The 15,112-nt window shown below is 40.0% G+C and overlaps 1 protein-coding gene across 1 annotated transcript in view; it reads right to left on the bottom strand.

The window, feature by feature from the left end:
* Positions 1-15,112, bottom strand: part of ptprdb (protein tyrosine phosphatase receptor type Db) — a 243,414-nt gene that overhangs the window by 62,606 nt on the left and 165,696 nt on the right. Inside the window, exons 11-13 of the mRNA XM_088075462.1 lie at positions 9,819-10,007; positions 3,922-3,939; positions 2,140-2,250 (exon numbers count right to left, since the gene is read on the bottom strand). Of these exons, the coding sequence (XP_087931588.1) occupies positions 2,140-2,250; positions 3,922-3,939; positions 9,819-10,007 (318 nt within the window). The remainder of the gene's footprint in view (positions 1-2,139; positions 2,251-3,921; positions 3,940-9,818; positions 10,008-15,112) is intronic.

Raw genomic sequence — 15,112 nt, 5'->3', positions numbered from 1 at the left:
GTGTGTGTTTCCATGTGTGCATCCAGTCGTGTGTGTGTTTGTTTCCCTGGGAGTGATGTTGAAGTCAGGAGAGCATGCTATGCTGTTTAAAGCCTTTATTTTTATTTATTTTTTTCTTGTCGGGGGTGGGCAGACAACAGAGCAAAAGGCCACGGGAATAAAAATGTCTCCAAGATTCAAACATTCGGTGTGTGTGTGTGTGTGTGTGTGTGTGTGTGTGTGTGTGTGTGTGTGTGTGTGTGTGTGTGTGTGTGTGTGTTGAAGGAGATGGTGCCTGAGGAGGTGAGATGCCTGTCAGATTTGGGGAGAAACACAAGTCTTAACCAGACAATGATTTGGTTTTTCTCTGAGGTCTAAAGGCTAAGAAGGGAGGGCAGAGAGATTAATAGCTTGAGTGAAGCTTCAGCCCGGCCCGAGCGAATGTAAAGGAGCTCTCATTTTAAAAAAACATTCTGTTTTATGGCTCCACAGCTAAGAATTATAAAACACAGCCGGTTTAATGGCATCATATCACATTAATATGATAAACGCACATTCCTAGCAGGAGACGATGCGGTGAAAAAACTTCAGGAATAGATGTCCCAATCTGCACATCCATTACTTATGCAACCCTTAAAGGGATAGTTCAGATTTTTTTGAAGTGGGGTTTTATGAGGTACTTTTCCATAGAAAGCATATTACGAACAGTAGATGTCAGCTGGTATGTCCTCAGTTTGGAGAAGCATGCTAAAGTCTGACACAGAAGCAAAAGAATGTACTGCTGTGGATGGGGGCCAGCAACAAAATGCACTTTAATCATTAAAACTAAAGCTCCAACTTAAAAGATCAGTATCAGTTGAAGTGTACATTATATTCAGATTATTTTCACAGCTTCACCTTAATATCAGACAGTGATTTCCAGCAGGAAAACGAAGCTGCTTTATTGTTCTCTTCAAGGACGACACTACCTTCTCAACTTTGACAGCGTCATTAATATTTGTTTCCTGATATTAGTTTTTATGTGTATGGAAAGTCTAGCTCCAGAGCATATTTCCAGGTTTAATCAAAGACAAGACAGTCATAGAATAACTAGGAACAGTGTGAATGACAACTGTAAAATACTTAATCGTAAATCTTAATTTGGACAATCAGCTTTTTCTATAAAGGGCTGTCAACTCTGGAATACATTACCAAGTGAAATCAAATTGATTCCAGATCAAGTGCCAGCTACAAACAAACCACAGCTGTACACAATCTTAGCTGACTGCACTGAAAATTTCCAAGTGGTTTAAGTATAAGTGTATTGTGGCATTTGTATTTTAGCATATGTATTGTGGTATATTGCAATATGTGTAATGTGGTATATGTAGTGATTTATGTACGGTGTTATATGCACTGTAGTATGTGTACTGTAGTATATGTATTGTGACATTGTGCCTTCCATGTTTATAGTGTATTGTGGTTTTATGATGTTTGATATTTTAATAACATATAAAGGTCTATCTAGGGACAACGGTTGAAAGTTAGGAATAGCTATACACTCTTTGTGCAATACATCAGTGTGACACTCTGTATTTAACTTTATTAAAATTGCAGCGTCTCTATTGAATAAAAGCAATCAGAAATTCTAATTCAAAGCCAAAGTCCACTTATAAAAAGTTTTTTTAACATTGCTGCTTTTGCTGGTCTGGAGTTTGGATTCACCAAAGTCACACAATAACACAAACTAACTAATTGATCGAAGCAGTGTTAGACCAGAAGCTCCTGTGTTGAGCTAAAAATGCTTTTTTTTTTGTCAGTGGAGTCTGGCAGTGCATAGATTGGATAGTTTCCCCATCAGAGCAGGTGTCTGATGGCAAGTTAGAAAACACTGTCAGTATAGAGTATATTTAATTTATTATAGATCTTTATAGCAGGGGTTTTTTTTAGGTGGCTAAAATATATTTTCTGGCTGGCCCCCATCCACAGCAGTACATTTCTTACCTTCCGTGTCCGACTCCAGCCTGTTTCTTCAAACTGGGGGCGTGCTAACTGTCTACTGTATGTAAAGTACACTGACTATGGAGTAAGCTCTGCATACAACCCAACTTAAAAAAACATCTAAACTACCCCTTTAAATCCAACTGGTTTAATTGTATTAACAGGTTTTCTCCTTCTTACCTCTTACGTAGAGGTTAGCTGGCGTGGAGTAGCGTGTCCCATCGCTGTTGGTGGCAACACACTCATACTTCCCCTGGTCTGACTCTTCACTCATCTCTATCTGGAGGGCACCTGGATGAATGGAGGGATAAAGAGGAGGAGGAGGAGGAGGAGACGATAGCGAGATAGGAGAGAGAAGGAGTCACACAGAAAGATAGCAAGGGAGAGAGAGCAATTAAACAAAAGTGGAAGACATCCGATAATTAGGTACAGTCCATAAATACACCAACATAGAAATGGTAAGAACTGCATAAAAGTGTAAATGAATCTGAGGGAGTTTTCAGAAAAAAAAGACAAAAAAGAAGAGAAAAACAAGCTGAATACAGGCTTAAAAATGAGCCAAATTAATAAGTTTCTACCACTGTCAGCAAGAATCTGCCCAAAACAAGGGTCAGCTTCCGGATTTAGAAATGGCAAGAAAACAAAAAAGCACTGATACAAAGCCTAGAAAAACACATAATGTAGTCCTCATGCAACAAATAAACCAAGCAAACAAAACGTGGAGAAATCCAGACACCAGTACAGTATTCTTTTTAAAAAAGAAAAATCATTCGCTGAAAATTAAAATGCAGTTACATTAGGGAGCAAATCATGTTTCACTTTTCAAGGATAAAATGTGACAAAGATATTGCCATGGCAATAAGATATCCCCAACCCTTTACGGATCCACCAATGGGATCAGGAGTGTGATGTCATTTTAAAACACACCCGATAAGGAGGTAAAGACATCCACCGACCTCCATCAAGGCCACAGATTTAAAAAAAAAAGAAAAAAAAAAAAAAGGAACGACATACGCAAAGCCTTGGGAAGGGACCAACGCGTTCTCGCTCCCTGAAAGCAGAAAAACTGTCAAAAAAGTCAACCAGAGGTTTTTCTTTAAAGATGGTGTGGTATTAAGGCAAAAAAGCGCCCAGAAAAACTTTATCAAAAAAGTGGTTGTTTGGGGCTTTTTATCAGTAATGAGAGAGAGAAAAGAGAAAGCAATGGTTAAAAAAATCATGGAGAAATGTGTGTGTGTGTGTGTGTGTGTGTGTGTGATTATGTGTGCCTGAGCACACTAATGTCTGCAAGTGTGTCTGAGTCTTCGCCATCTGGACTTTTCAGGCTGAGCGAATAACAGCTGGGAGGGAAAACAAAACTGGGACGTTTGATTGGGCAAATATAGACAAGGTAGAAGGAGAGGCTGGGTCAAGCTTAGGTCAAGACCCTCCCACAAAAAAAAAAAAAGAAAAAAGAAAGAAAGAAAATCAGGTCACAAAAAAAAAGAAAACAAACTGGTAAAGGTTGTCACCTCAAACTAAGCAACAAAGAAAGAATACAAGTTGTAAACATGTCATGCTTTAGACTGGAGATGTAAAAAGCTAAATGATGTTAAACTGATGGGTATAAAGAGAGATCACAATATGGCGAGGAAGGAAGCGATGGATTTGGGTGTTACAGAGTGTGGCTGGGATGGAAAAATGAACGGATGAAGAGAGGATGGGAGATGAGAATAGGGGGAGGTGATTAAAAGTCATAGTAGAATGAATTGCTTGCTTAATTCCAATTTCCCCCTCTTGCACCTACTGCAGATCTGCAGCAGCTGGGTGAGTGTTACCAATATGGAAGTCTTTTGGACTTATTATTGATTAATACACCCAAAACTGCTGTTTTTTTTGTCCAGATCTGTGAGCCAAGTAGGAACCAGGGGGTTGAAAAGGAATCAGGCCACTGTGTCATGTTGGTCCTCCCAGCAGTCTTACCTCGTATGGGCGTGCCACCTGAGTGGGCAATGAATGCACGAGATTAGAGAAGGAGAAGAAGAAGAAAATGTTAGTACCACAGGAGGGGGAAGGGGGTAAGGGAGGGAGGGACTTTTTTGGGGTGGGGGAGGTAACTTGGAAAGGAGAAGAATCAAATTAGAGAGGAAGACTTATAATATAGATCCTTAAGAGTATGAGAGGAAGAGAGAGAGGCATAAAAGAAAAAAAGACAGTAAATAAAGACAGAATAAGCCTGAGAAGAGAGAGGCAGAAACTAGAGAGACAGAGTGACAGACTGTGACAGAGCTATAAGGAGATGGGTTATTGATTTGACTTCATTGACTTGCAGCAGGGGCAGATGTGGCTATAGGAGTAGGATAGTGTCTGCACTGCACTCATATTGCTCTCTAACAGCTGGACTGGGACTCTGAGTACATTGAACTGCCCTGAGAGCCTGCATTTGTCCTCCACGTAGCTTAGAACCAGGTGTAATCCTGCCAGTAACATGGTGTAAATATATTTAATATCTTCTCCTAACAGAAAAACCCACCCTCTAATACTTTAACTTTGTTAAAAAAAACCTCAGCTGCACGTGTGCTGACAAGAACCAGAAGTAGACCACATATTACACCGATTTTAAATTCTCTGCACTGGCTCCCAGTGTGTTTCAGGATTGATTTTAAAATCCTTTTATTAGTTTTTAAGCTCTTAATGGTCTTGGTCCTAGTTATTTATCAGATTTGCTTTTATCTTATGAGCCCTTTCGAAAGGGGGTTGATATTTTTAAAAACAAACTCAAGACCTACCATTTTAGTTTGGCTTTTAATTGAACTTTATTTATGTACTGACTATTTATTTATACATTTTAGTCTGTTTCACCCTTATACTACTTCCTATATCATTTTATTATTTTTAACAAATGTATTTATCATTTTGTGCTGTTATCTTGTCATTTACCTCTTATTTACAGTTTGAGTATTTTACTTATTCATATTTTATTATTACTTTTTTCAATTTCCTCTATGTATTTATTTGTTTATTTATTTACTTATATATTCATTTTCTATCTTTCTATTTGTAGGTTTTATCCTGCCTCTGGTGTTTCTTCACTTATGGTAGCGTTTCCTCAGTTCCTGATTTAAATAAGTATGTCTTCTTCTTTTTTTTCTTTTTTTAAAATGTTTTACTTAATCACAAAGTCATAAAGTCTGAGTTAAAAACCAGGCACTGTTTCAACATTGCATTTTAATTTTTTGTTCTATTGTTTGTTGTTCCTTCCAGCTACAACTGAGTCTGTAAGCTAGGACATTTCCAACAATCTAAAGCATCGGCAGTAAATGTCAAGTTGATGTCTCAGCCCCTCAGCAAGCAGACAAAGAGCAAAGGCGTGTTTGTAGACTCAATATCTTAAACTGACCATCAATAATCATACTGTGAGGACTCTGGTGTAAAAGAGGCGGGATTGGACTGAAAGGGCTGGTTATTTTCATATCTCAATGTGTTCAAGAATTCACAAAAAAACAGAAACAAACTAGACTGTGATTTATGTCACTCTTAAACTGACCTTCCAAAAAATTGACTGAAAGTGAAATTGTTTTAATTAGAAATACAAGTTTTCTGAGGTCACAGTGACCTTGGTCCACCAAATTTTAATCAGTTTTTTTCTGAAGTCTAAGTAAACATTTGTGCCAAATTTGAGGTAATTCCTTTAGGGCCTTTTAAAAAAATCCATTCACGACGCAAAGACAAAAAATATGTTTTGTGAGGTCAGAGTGACCTTGACCACTAATGCGCAACCACCACATTTTAATCAGTTCATTGTTGAGTCCAAGTGGATGTTTGTTCTAAAATTGAAGAATTTCCCTCAAAATGTTCTTGAGATTTTGGCTTCACTAGAATGGGACGGACGGACAACCTGAAAACATACTGCCTCTGGCCACAGCTATGGCCGGCGCAGAGGCATAAAAATGTTAAATATTTGGGCGAACATTTATGTTTAATATCACTAATACAATAATAACACATCATTAGGTAAAGACAGATGCATTTTTCCACTGTTCGCGAGCTAACACTGCCGTGATTCCAAGCTAGACAAAACAGAAAAGAAAAATGATATGGGAGACAATCCTGCACCAATAAAAGCTCTATAGTATATGGTGAGGAAATACATCTCTGCATACTTTAGATTTGGATTCCTAATTTAGTTTTAAATGTTATTTATTATATATTTGGGAAGGTGGTACTTAAAATTATTCCTTAACATTAAGCAGTGGGCTTTAATTTAAAAAGGTAGAGATTCCCTACCAACAGAGGTGTAGGGCTGATACTTGCCAGGTATCATTTTTATTAATAATTTTGTCTGTAAAATGTCAGACAAATGCCCATCACATTGCCCCAGAACTAAAGGCAACATTACATTGCTTGTTTTGCCATTCTACTAATTATAAAAATACAATCAATATTAATAAAATTATCAAAATTATTAAAATATATTGTATATTAAAATCTTAATGTTACTTATTCATTTTTTTACATTTAATTAATTAAACAATTGACTAATCCTTTCAGCTGAAAGGAGGCGTGAGTGTGATCACACACACTAGGCACAGAAATACATCCTTAACAGGGTGCGAAATACTGGGGGTCCCAGAGCCCTTGTTTGACACTTTAATTGTTCAGTAGGCTGGAGTCCCACATGGAAACTTAGCAATATACTGCTGTGTATGGGGGACCAACAACAAAATGTATTTTAGCCACCAAAAACAAAAGTCCCTCCTAAAAAAATCAATATCCATCCCAGAGCCCTTGTTTGACACGTTAATTGATCAGTATTTCAATTGTATTAGACCTGCTGTGTATAACGTCAAAGGTTATAGAGCAACGCACAAGTGCACTAGAGAGAGATCTAGAGATGTAGAGCATAGTTGATGCCGGCTGTGTAGTTGTGTGAGTGGCCTTATTGTTAACAATATTAGTCTGGATGATGTGTGTGCAAAGTGTGTTTAGCCTAATTGATTGCCTTGGCTTACATCCATGAAATCTTGTATATTGCATATTGAGTCTGTGGAAGACTTAAGTTAAACACTGGAGGACTAGATAGGATGGGATTCCCTGATTGCCACCTGGTACACCGACATGAGGTATATTCTCTAGATGTCACAAATAGCATCCTGGGATATTTAGGAAATCCCTAAAGTGAATGTAAACAAGGAAATGCAAATTGCAGTAATTTGCTGTAACTTTCCAAATATCAAGAAGTGATTTATAGCAGTGAAAAAGTATTAAAGGGTGGGTTTTTCTTAATTACCTCACTTATCTGACTCTATAATGGTGATGTTAAAAACTATAAAAAATATGTCTGTTCACTACCTCTGAGCAGTAGTAACCATATATATACTACACTGTTCAGTCAACGTCTAGAAGCCTGAAACCTGGCCGCCATTGATTTCCCTACAGTGGCTCCACCTAACAGCCATCTACAGCTGATGACTTATTGACTGGTAACTCTATACAGCACAGCGGAGAGAGTAAGTGGGTGAGTGAATGACAGAGTGAGTGAGTGGGTGAGTGAGTGAGGGGGAAAATAATTGAATAAGTGGAAAAGTAAACAGGTGAGTGTGAGGAGAAAGTTATTGTAATTCTTTTGGGTGTGGAAAGGCTGCAGGTGCACAGGTGAGGGTGAGGCCAGCTACCTCTAAGGTGACAGATATGTGTGAGTACATAGCATATGTAAAGACATGTGTAAATGTGTTTTTGTATGTGTGTTTGTATCCAGTTTGTAGCATCAATGGTGTGTTCCTTTAATCAAAACGATGTGTTGGTGCCTGCAGATTTCCATGTTTGTGTGCATCTGTGCCTCATTTCTCTGTGTGTGACTGTTAGTAAAATGCATGCCATGCATTTTAATAACACCTCAACATTGTAAAGGTGAGCAGCAGCAGCAACAGTAGCAGCATTAGTGAACAGTATATAGAGAAGTGGACAGTGAGGGTGTGGGCCTCGGAACAGAAGCACTTACCAAAGGACTCTGTGGTTAAAAAGATACAAAGAGAAAAGAAACAGCATAGACATGGCATTACAATCGGACCACTGGTTACACAGAGGAGATGTAGAAACACCTTGAAAAAGCACTGGAACTCCAAAAAGAAGTCATGGATATTGAGTGTCTACACAGAAATTTGTGCTTACAAGAAACATAGAAGTATTTTGTAATCATGACATAGACGAGGCAAGGCTAATATACCAATATCGGACATTTTAAAGGGATTGTTTGGATTATCTTGAAGTAAGGTTGTATGGGGTTCTTATCCATAGACAGTATATTATATATAGAAGATGGAGGTCTGCAAGCCCCCAGTTTGGAGAAGCAGACTGGAGTTCCACATGGAAACTAAGCAATCTACTGCTGTGGATGGGGGCCAGCAACAAAATGTTTTTTAGCCACCAAAAAAACAATAAATCAAAAAATCAATATCAGTTTAAGTGTATGCTTCTTTGGGATTATTTTCATCGCTTTCCTTAATGTCAGACTGATTTCCAACAGGAAAATGAAGCTGTTGTATTGCTCTCTTCAGAGCCACACTCCATTGAGAAAAACGATGATTTAACACTGCAGAACACAGGAGCTGCTGATCTACTGCTACCTTGACCAGGTAGTATTTTGTGTTAAAACTCTGTTTAAAAAGGTTAGTTCAAATTCAGCAAAGTCACACCATAACATAAACGTTTTAACTGATCGAAGCAGAGGTAGACCAGCAGACTGACATCTACTGTATGTAATACACTGACAATGGATAAGTACCCCATACAACCCCACTTCAAAAGATCTAAACTATCCCTTTAAGTTGAAACAATGTTGTATATCCTTTTAATTGTATGTATATATTTTTGTAAAATAAAGGTCAAGGAGGGAGTCTGAACAGGGCATTGGGGGTTCAGCATTAAGGTTGAGAATCAAGAAGAAAAAAAAGGGGGACGGAAGCAAAGAGGTTGTTATCCATAAAGAAGCCGGAGAGTTGGGTGTCCAATCACAAGAAAGGGATTTTGGGTCCAGAGTTGGTCCCTGGAAGCAAAAGGAGGACTGAGGGGGGAGGGGATTTTGCTACAAGTTGGGATCTTACACACTACTGTGGCTTTTAAAAAACTGATTAAAAGGAATTGACTGAAAAATGGTTTCTCTGTGTTTTTCCAAGTAATTGGTCCTTGTATTCAACAAATTCTGTCAATGTTTTTTCTCAGATAACATGGATGCAATGTCTGTGAGTCAATTTCACACCCACGGGAGACACTCTCTCCATGAAATGAGGAGAAACAAAAGGTTATTTGCTTGTTTAGTCACAGCAGTGAGCCATCTGAAGAGAGGACATTCCCTCAGTGCATGCCACCATCACCTGGATTTACCTCAAAAATTCTGCCAGGAGAGAAAATTTGGATGAGTTATGACTCAAGACATGCATGTGCACTGATGCGTGCTGTTACAAATGTTTCATAACGTTTGTACTAAGTGAAAAATTAAACCCTTCGTGATGGTGATTTTGCACGGGAAGACCTCAGAGAGTTTGGAGAAAAGCGGAGAAGAGTTGGGAGTTCACTGTTTTTAAGGCTTTGAAGAGTTGAGAAAAGTTGGCAACCACACACAGTCAACTCATACCACAGCGGCAGCAGAGAAACACAGCCAGTAACCACGGCAGGAGGAGTGCAGAACGGCAATAGGACCAGGGGTGAACGAGGGCAAGAATAACAGTTGTAGGAACAGAAAAAAAAAAGGTTTCGGTGGGAGGGGGTTGAAATAGAAAGAGGGATAAATTCAAAGTCGGAGAGAAAAAAAACTCAGGTTGGAAATAAAAGCTCAGGGTTGAGGGGAAGGGAAGGAATGGAGGGATAAAAAGGTTGGTTACCTGAGCGGAGCTGCTTGATTCGTCCGTTGTTATTGGACGTGTTGACCGGCAGGAAATCCTTGAACCAGGTAATTTCTGGGTCAGGGTTGCCGCTAGCAGCGCAGAGCATGGTGGCGGTCCGAGAACGCTCCACCACTTTCAGCTGGGGACCCATGTCTATGGTGGGGAACCCCGAGGGCAGCTGGTCCTCTGGAAAGATCAAATACATGAGTCAATAATGATACGCTTTCATCTACATCAGTGGTTCTCCATCTTTTTCATGTCAAGGATCCCTAAATTGAAACACACTAGATCATAGACCCCCATTTTACAACATTTCTGAGCAGAGACCTCCATCTTAAGAAGTTTCTGTTTGATATGTTTAGACCAGAATTACCTGTGATCAGATTAATCACTCTTATGACTCATATTGGACTCACTTTTACAGTGTATTAGCCCTTTAAAACCTGAGCAAGCATGGGTGATTTCTTTCAGAAACATGATAAGAAGGAAATAAGTGAAAAGTTACAAGAAAAACATCCAAAAATAAGAAAAAAGTTTGTTTGTACAGAAATGTTGTCACAGAGCATTAACTCTCAGCTTTATCCTGCAGTAAAAACAACCAAAGAGCTAAAAGAATGATGGCCAAGTGTAAGGAATGAGAAATCCGCTCAAAATCCATCCAAAATGCTTGTTATACACAAACTTCCTGCAATTACTGCGTTCACTTTTTGGGCTAATTGTACAGTTTTATCAGTTGGTCTGTACTGTCAGTCAGTCAGTCATTTTCTGTAACTGCTTGTCCTCGTAAGGGTCGCAGGGGGGCTGAAGCCAATCCCAGCTGTCATTGGGCAGAAGGCGGGGTACACCCTGGACAGGTCACCAGACTATTGCAGAGCTGACGCATATAGACAGACAACCATACACACTCACAGTCACACCTAAGGGCAATTTAGAGTCACCTATCAACCTGAGCTGCATGTCTTTGGACTGTGGGAGGAAGCCGGAGACCCCAGTGAGAACCCACGCAGACACGGGGAGAACATGTAAACTCTGCAAACAGAAGGGCCCCTGCCCATGGACCGAACCCCATTCCAACCGGGTTTCAAACCAGGGACCCTCTTGCTGTGAGGCAATGTGATAGCCAATGTGACACTTCATAGCCCTCTTAAAGAGGCACAGCTTGGTCCTGAAATGGCAACAAGCAGGTTGATACACTCGTCAGTGTGAAAAGGTTTTAAGGAAAACTGGCCGGTCAAATGCAAGCATCAAATCTAGAGTCAAAATATGCCTCGAAACAGGCGTGAGCCTGGAGGCAGGACTTTTGAAGAATACAACAGTGAAGTCAAATTGAATGCACATCATTTCATTCCACCTGACAAACTCTCTCACATAAGCTTTAGGCAACTGCTCTTAAAATAAGAATCAATTGAAAATCAAATAGTGTCTATTCTGCTGGGAGTCAGTGGCAGTTGAGCTCCACTTTTAGTCCCGCTCAGTCTGCGGCACTCAGCCCTCTCCAGAAGCTCACCCCGTCGCACGCATCAAATAGGCGAGTCAAATAAAGACGCATCCACTGGGACTCGCACCCTTTTGGGACGCCAAATCAAATGTGAATTCATAGACATCCGAGGCAATTAGATCAAACATGGAAAGTCGTTCCACTGTGATAGAGGGAAATCAAAGGCAGTGGGCTAACTTCATTCATCTGAAGTGGGAGATTTAAGCGAGAGGAGGGGACAATGCTTCGAGGAGGTGGAGGATCAAAGACGCCTGCACTCAGTCAAACCCAGAATATGCTGTATTCACTCTCAGAATCGAATAGGTTCACAGCAATTCCGTTTTTGAAAACAAATTCTTAACTTTGTTCAAGGCTGCACTTTGAAACAGCGAGGTAAAATGTCAGATCCATGAGTCATCCATAATGAAATGGGTAAAGATAGACATGGTGAGAAACGACAGATGAGCTAGGAGCGTGAGTTCTTGCATGTGTTTGTATTTGATCTAGGAGGCAGTCTTTTGTAATTTTCCCTCCCATATTTTTTTTCTTTTTTACCCAGAATCCCTTGTGACTTTATCCCTCTCAACCACACAGAGCCTCATTAACGGGAAATCCTAGCGCTGAACCTCGCCAAGGAGATGCTAATTCTGGTGCTGGCCCATCGAACCATAGCCGACGGGTCGTGAGACACCAGCTTTGCAAGTGCGTGTGTGGCCTTTTAACAGCTCCTGTTTCAATCAATCACAAACGCCCGACAAATGGAAACATGCACATAATAAACCAAGAAAACAAGATCAGAAGGTGTTTGTGTTTGCCACTGTCTCTGCGAGAAAGGTGTGTGTGTGTGTGTGTGTGTGTGGGGGGCTGAAAAGAGGGCAAAAGTGCAAAAAAAAAAAAAAAAGGGAAAGAATGGAATACAGTGAGACAAAAACAGAGTGACAGAAAGGAAAATAGAGAGAACAAGGGAAGGAGAAAGAGAAAAACAGACAGAAAGGAAGAGAGAGCACAAGGGACCCATACAGCATAACAATCCTGATTCTCTCCGCTTTCATTATGCAAACGCTTACTTCAAAGCCAGCCCCTCGTAGGCAGGAATAATGCATTCTATTTCATCTACCTGGGGTGGGACACTGCACTGAACATTGAGGACGCAGAGTTAGAATGCTGCTCCCTGAGATCATGCATCTCTCTCTGCCCCTCTTCTACAACCACTCACCCGTGCAGCAGAAGAAAGAGTTGCAGACGCGGATGTGTGAGCAGAGGTGTGCAAAAAGCTGAAAAACGTGGGTTGCACGGACGAAAAATACACACACACACAGACACATTCTTGTGTATACAAAAAAAAAAACAACTACATTTACCGCCTCGCAATGGTATGCCTTGGCAAACCACTCAGGTTGCACTAAGAGTTTGCGTCCATGTCTGTAAAAACATAAATGCTTCACACATGTCTGTCCCCGACAGCACAGAAGATCTATACAATCAGCAATGTTTCAAGATGGACACTAAAGATTAGTGTCACCAATTCAGAATCTGACCAAATGTCTCCCCTTCTGTTGCTGAGATATGACTCTGGAAAATGGCCAGAAAAGTCTTTTTGGAGAACATTATGATGTCACAGTGACCTTTGACCTTTTGGATATAAAATGTCATCACTTCATCATTCTATCCAATCAGCATTTGTGTGAAATTTTGTCAAAATGAACATATGAATCCTTGAGTTATGACCAAAAACAGGTTTTGTGCGGTCACAGTGATCTTTGCCATCAAACTGTAATCAGTTCATTCACGAGTCTCAGAGGGTGTTTGTGCCAAACCTGAGGAAACTCTTTCAAGGTGTTCTTGAAATATTGCATTCACAAGAATGAGACAGACACACTCACACTGGCCTTAACTTTTGACCTGTGACCACCAAAATATAATCAAATCAATGTTGAGACCATGAAGACTTTTTAGCCAAATTTGAAGACATTCTTTCAAGGCGTTCTTGAGATATCACATTCAAGAGAATGAGACTGAGAATGAGAGTTTACAGTAACTTTGACATTTGATCGGCAAAATCTTTCTTGAGTCCAAGCGGACGTTTTTGTCAAATTTGAAAATAATCTCTCATGGCTGTCTTGAGATATTGCATTTACACAAACAGTGACCTTGACCTTTGACCACCAAAATCTAATCAGTTCATGTTGGACTGCAGGTGGACGTTAGTGCCAACTTTAAAAAAAAAAATCCTGAAAGGTGTGCCTGAGATATTATGTTCCATATGATAATTGCTTGTATGAAAGTTTTGGAATTTATTGTATTACTTGTAATATATTGTATTACCTTTGGTGAGGTATTTCTATACGCCCATTTGGGTTTTAAACCACTCCGGCACCTGTCTTTGTGTATTCTTTTTGATCTGTTTTCTGTTACTGTTTTTAATGGTGCGAAAAAAAAAAAAGGAAATGAAATATTGTGTTCACAAGAATAAGACTGTGGAGGTCACAGAGACCTTGACCTTTGACCTATGACCACCAAAATCTGATCAGCTCATGACTGAGTAGAAGGAGATGTTTGTGCAAATTTAAAGAGATTCCTACTAGGCATTCTTCAGATATCTTTCACTAGACTGAGACAGACGGACGGACAGAAAACCCCAAACATAATGCCACCAGCCACGGTTATCACCGGTGCAGAGGCATTAGAACACAAGCTTTTTTAATTTAAAGTTTTAAAGGTGTGAAGTGATATAAGTGATAGCGTCTGAGGGCCGATTGAATGGGCAGATCCACACACAGTCAGACATGCACACATACACGTGTTAACACATGCACATAACCAGCTCTCCACCATCCATCATGGGGGCAGGTGTAAGCAACACCAAAGTGTGTGTGGGACAAAGCTGCTCCAATGTGTGTTCATGTGTGTGTGTTTGCGTGTTGCTGAACAGTTAAGTACCCCCTGAGGTCAGAGCAGATGCGTAACCCTACACTCCCTCGTTGACGGAGCCTTCCACACAGCCCACTGTTTCACTTGGATGTGCTCCCACTTGAGCATTTCCACTGTGAGAGATCCAGATAATTTCACAGCTCATAGAAAAACCAGCTCTCACAATCATGGGAACTGCTGCGCGAACACACTGTCCTCTTTATATGAGGCCCAAAATGAAATCCACACACATCTCTTGCTGGGTTCGTCATCTGTGAATCTGAAAGAACGCAGGTCAAGTCTGGTTTAACAATCATGGGAACTGAAGCAGGAGCTGGCTGCTGTATCGGAAGCTCATGTGTAATATGTGCACCTGCAGGCCAACCTGTTTCTGTCATTCATGACGGACTCGGGGGATAAACAGTACAAGTGATGGATGCAATAAAATTAACACTTACAATTTCTTGCATTCCAATACAACTGCTGTACTACTGCATTACTTTGTGATTCTCACATGACTTTGTTTTTGTTGTTGATTCAAGTGTTGATTCAAGTTTGGGCTGGTTTTTAGAGTTCACTATCTTTTACCACAACTTTATTGTTAGTTTATAATGGTAGAAAAACAGAAAGGGACACCTAACCATGGGGTTGTGATAGTTTTTAAAACTGTTTATAACACTTTATTATAGAAAGACATAGGGATGCAACGATTTATTGTCTGAATATTGGTATCAGCTTATATTCACCCTGTTGACTGCCATGGGCCTTCACTAGGTGGGTCTCCATTACAGATTTGCACAAAACTTAAGTGGCATTCTTCAAAATGTCTATAAACACAATTGCGAGATGACTGTGTTTCCACTGAGTGAGGTTCTGCAACTTCTCTTCTCGAAATAACATTCCA

Source organism: Plectropomus leopardus, chromosome 3, assembly GCF_026936395.1.
Source record: "Plectropomus leopardus strain MGB_pleo_1.0 chromosome 3, ASM2693639v1, whole genome shotgun sequence".
In the NCBI taxonomy this organism is placed as follows: domain Eukaryota; kingdom Metazoa; phylum Chordata; class Actinopteri; order Perciformes; family Serranidae; genus Plectropomus; species Plectropomus leopardus.
Note: the sequence above shows the minus strand (reverse complement) of the source record. Positions and strands in the feature narration are given on the sequence as shown.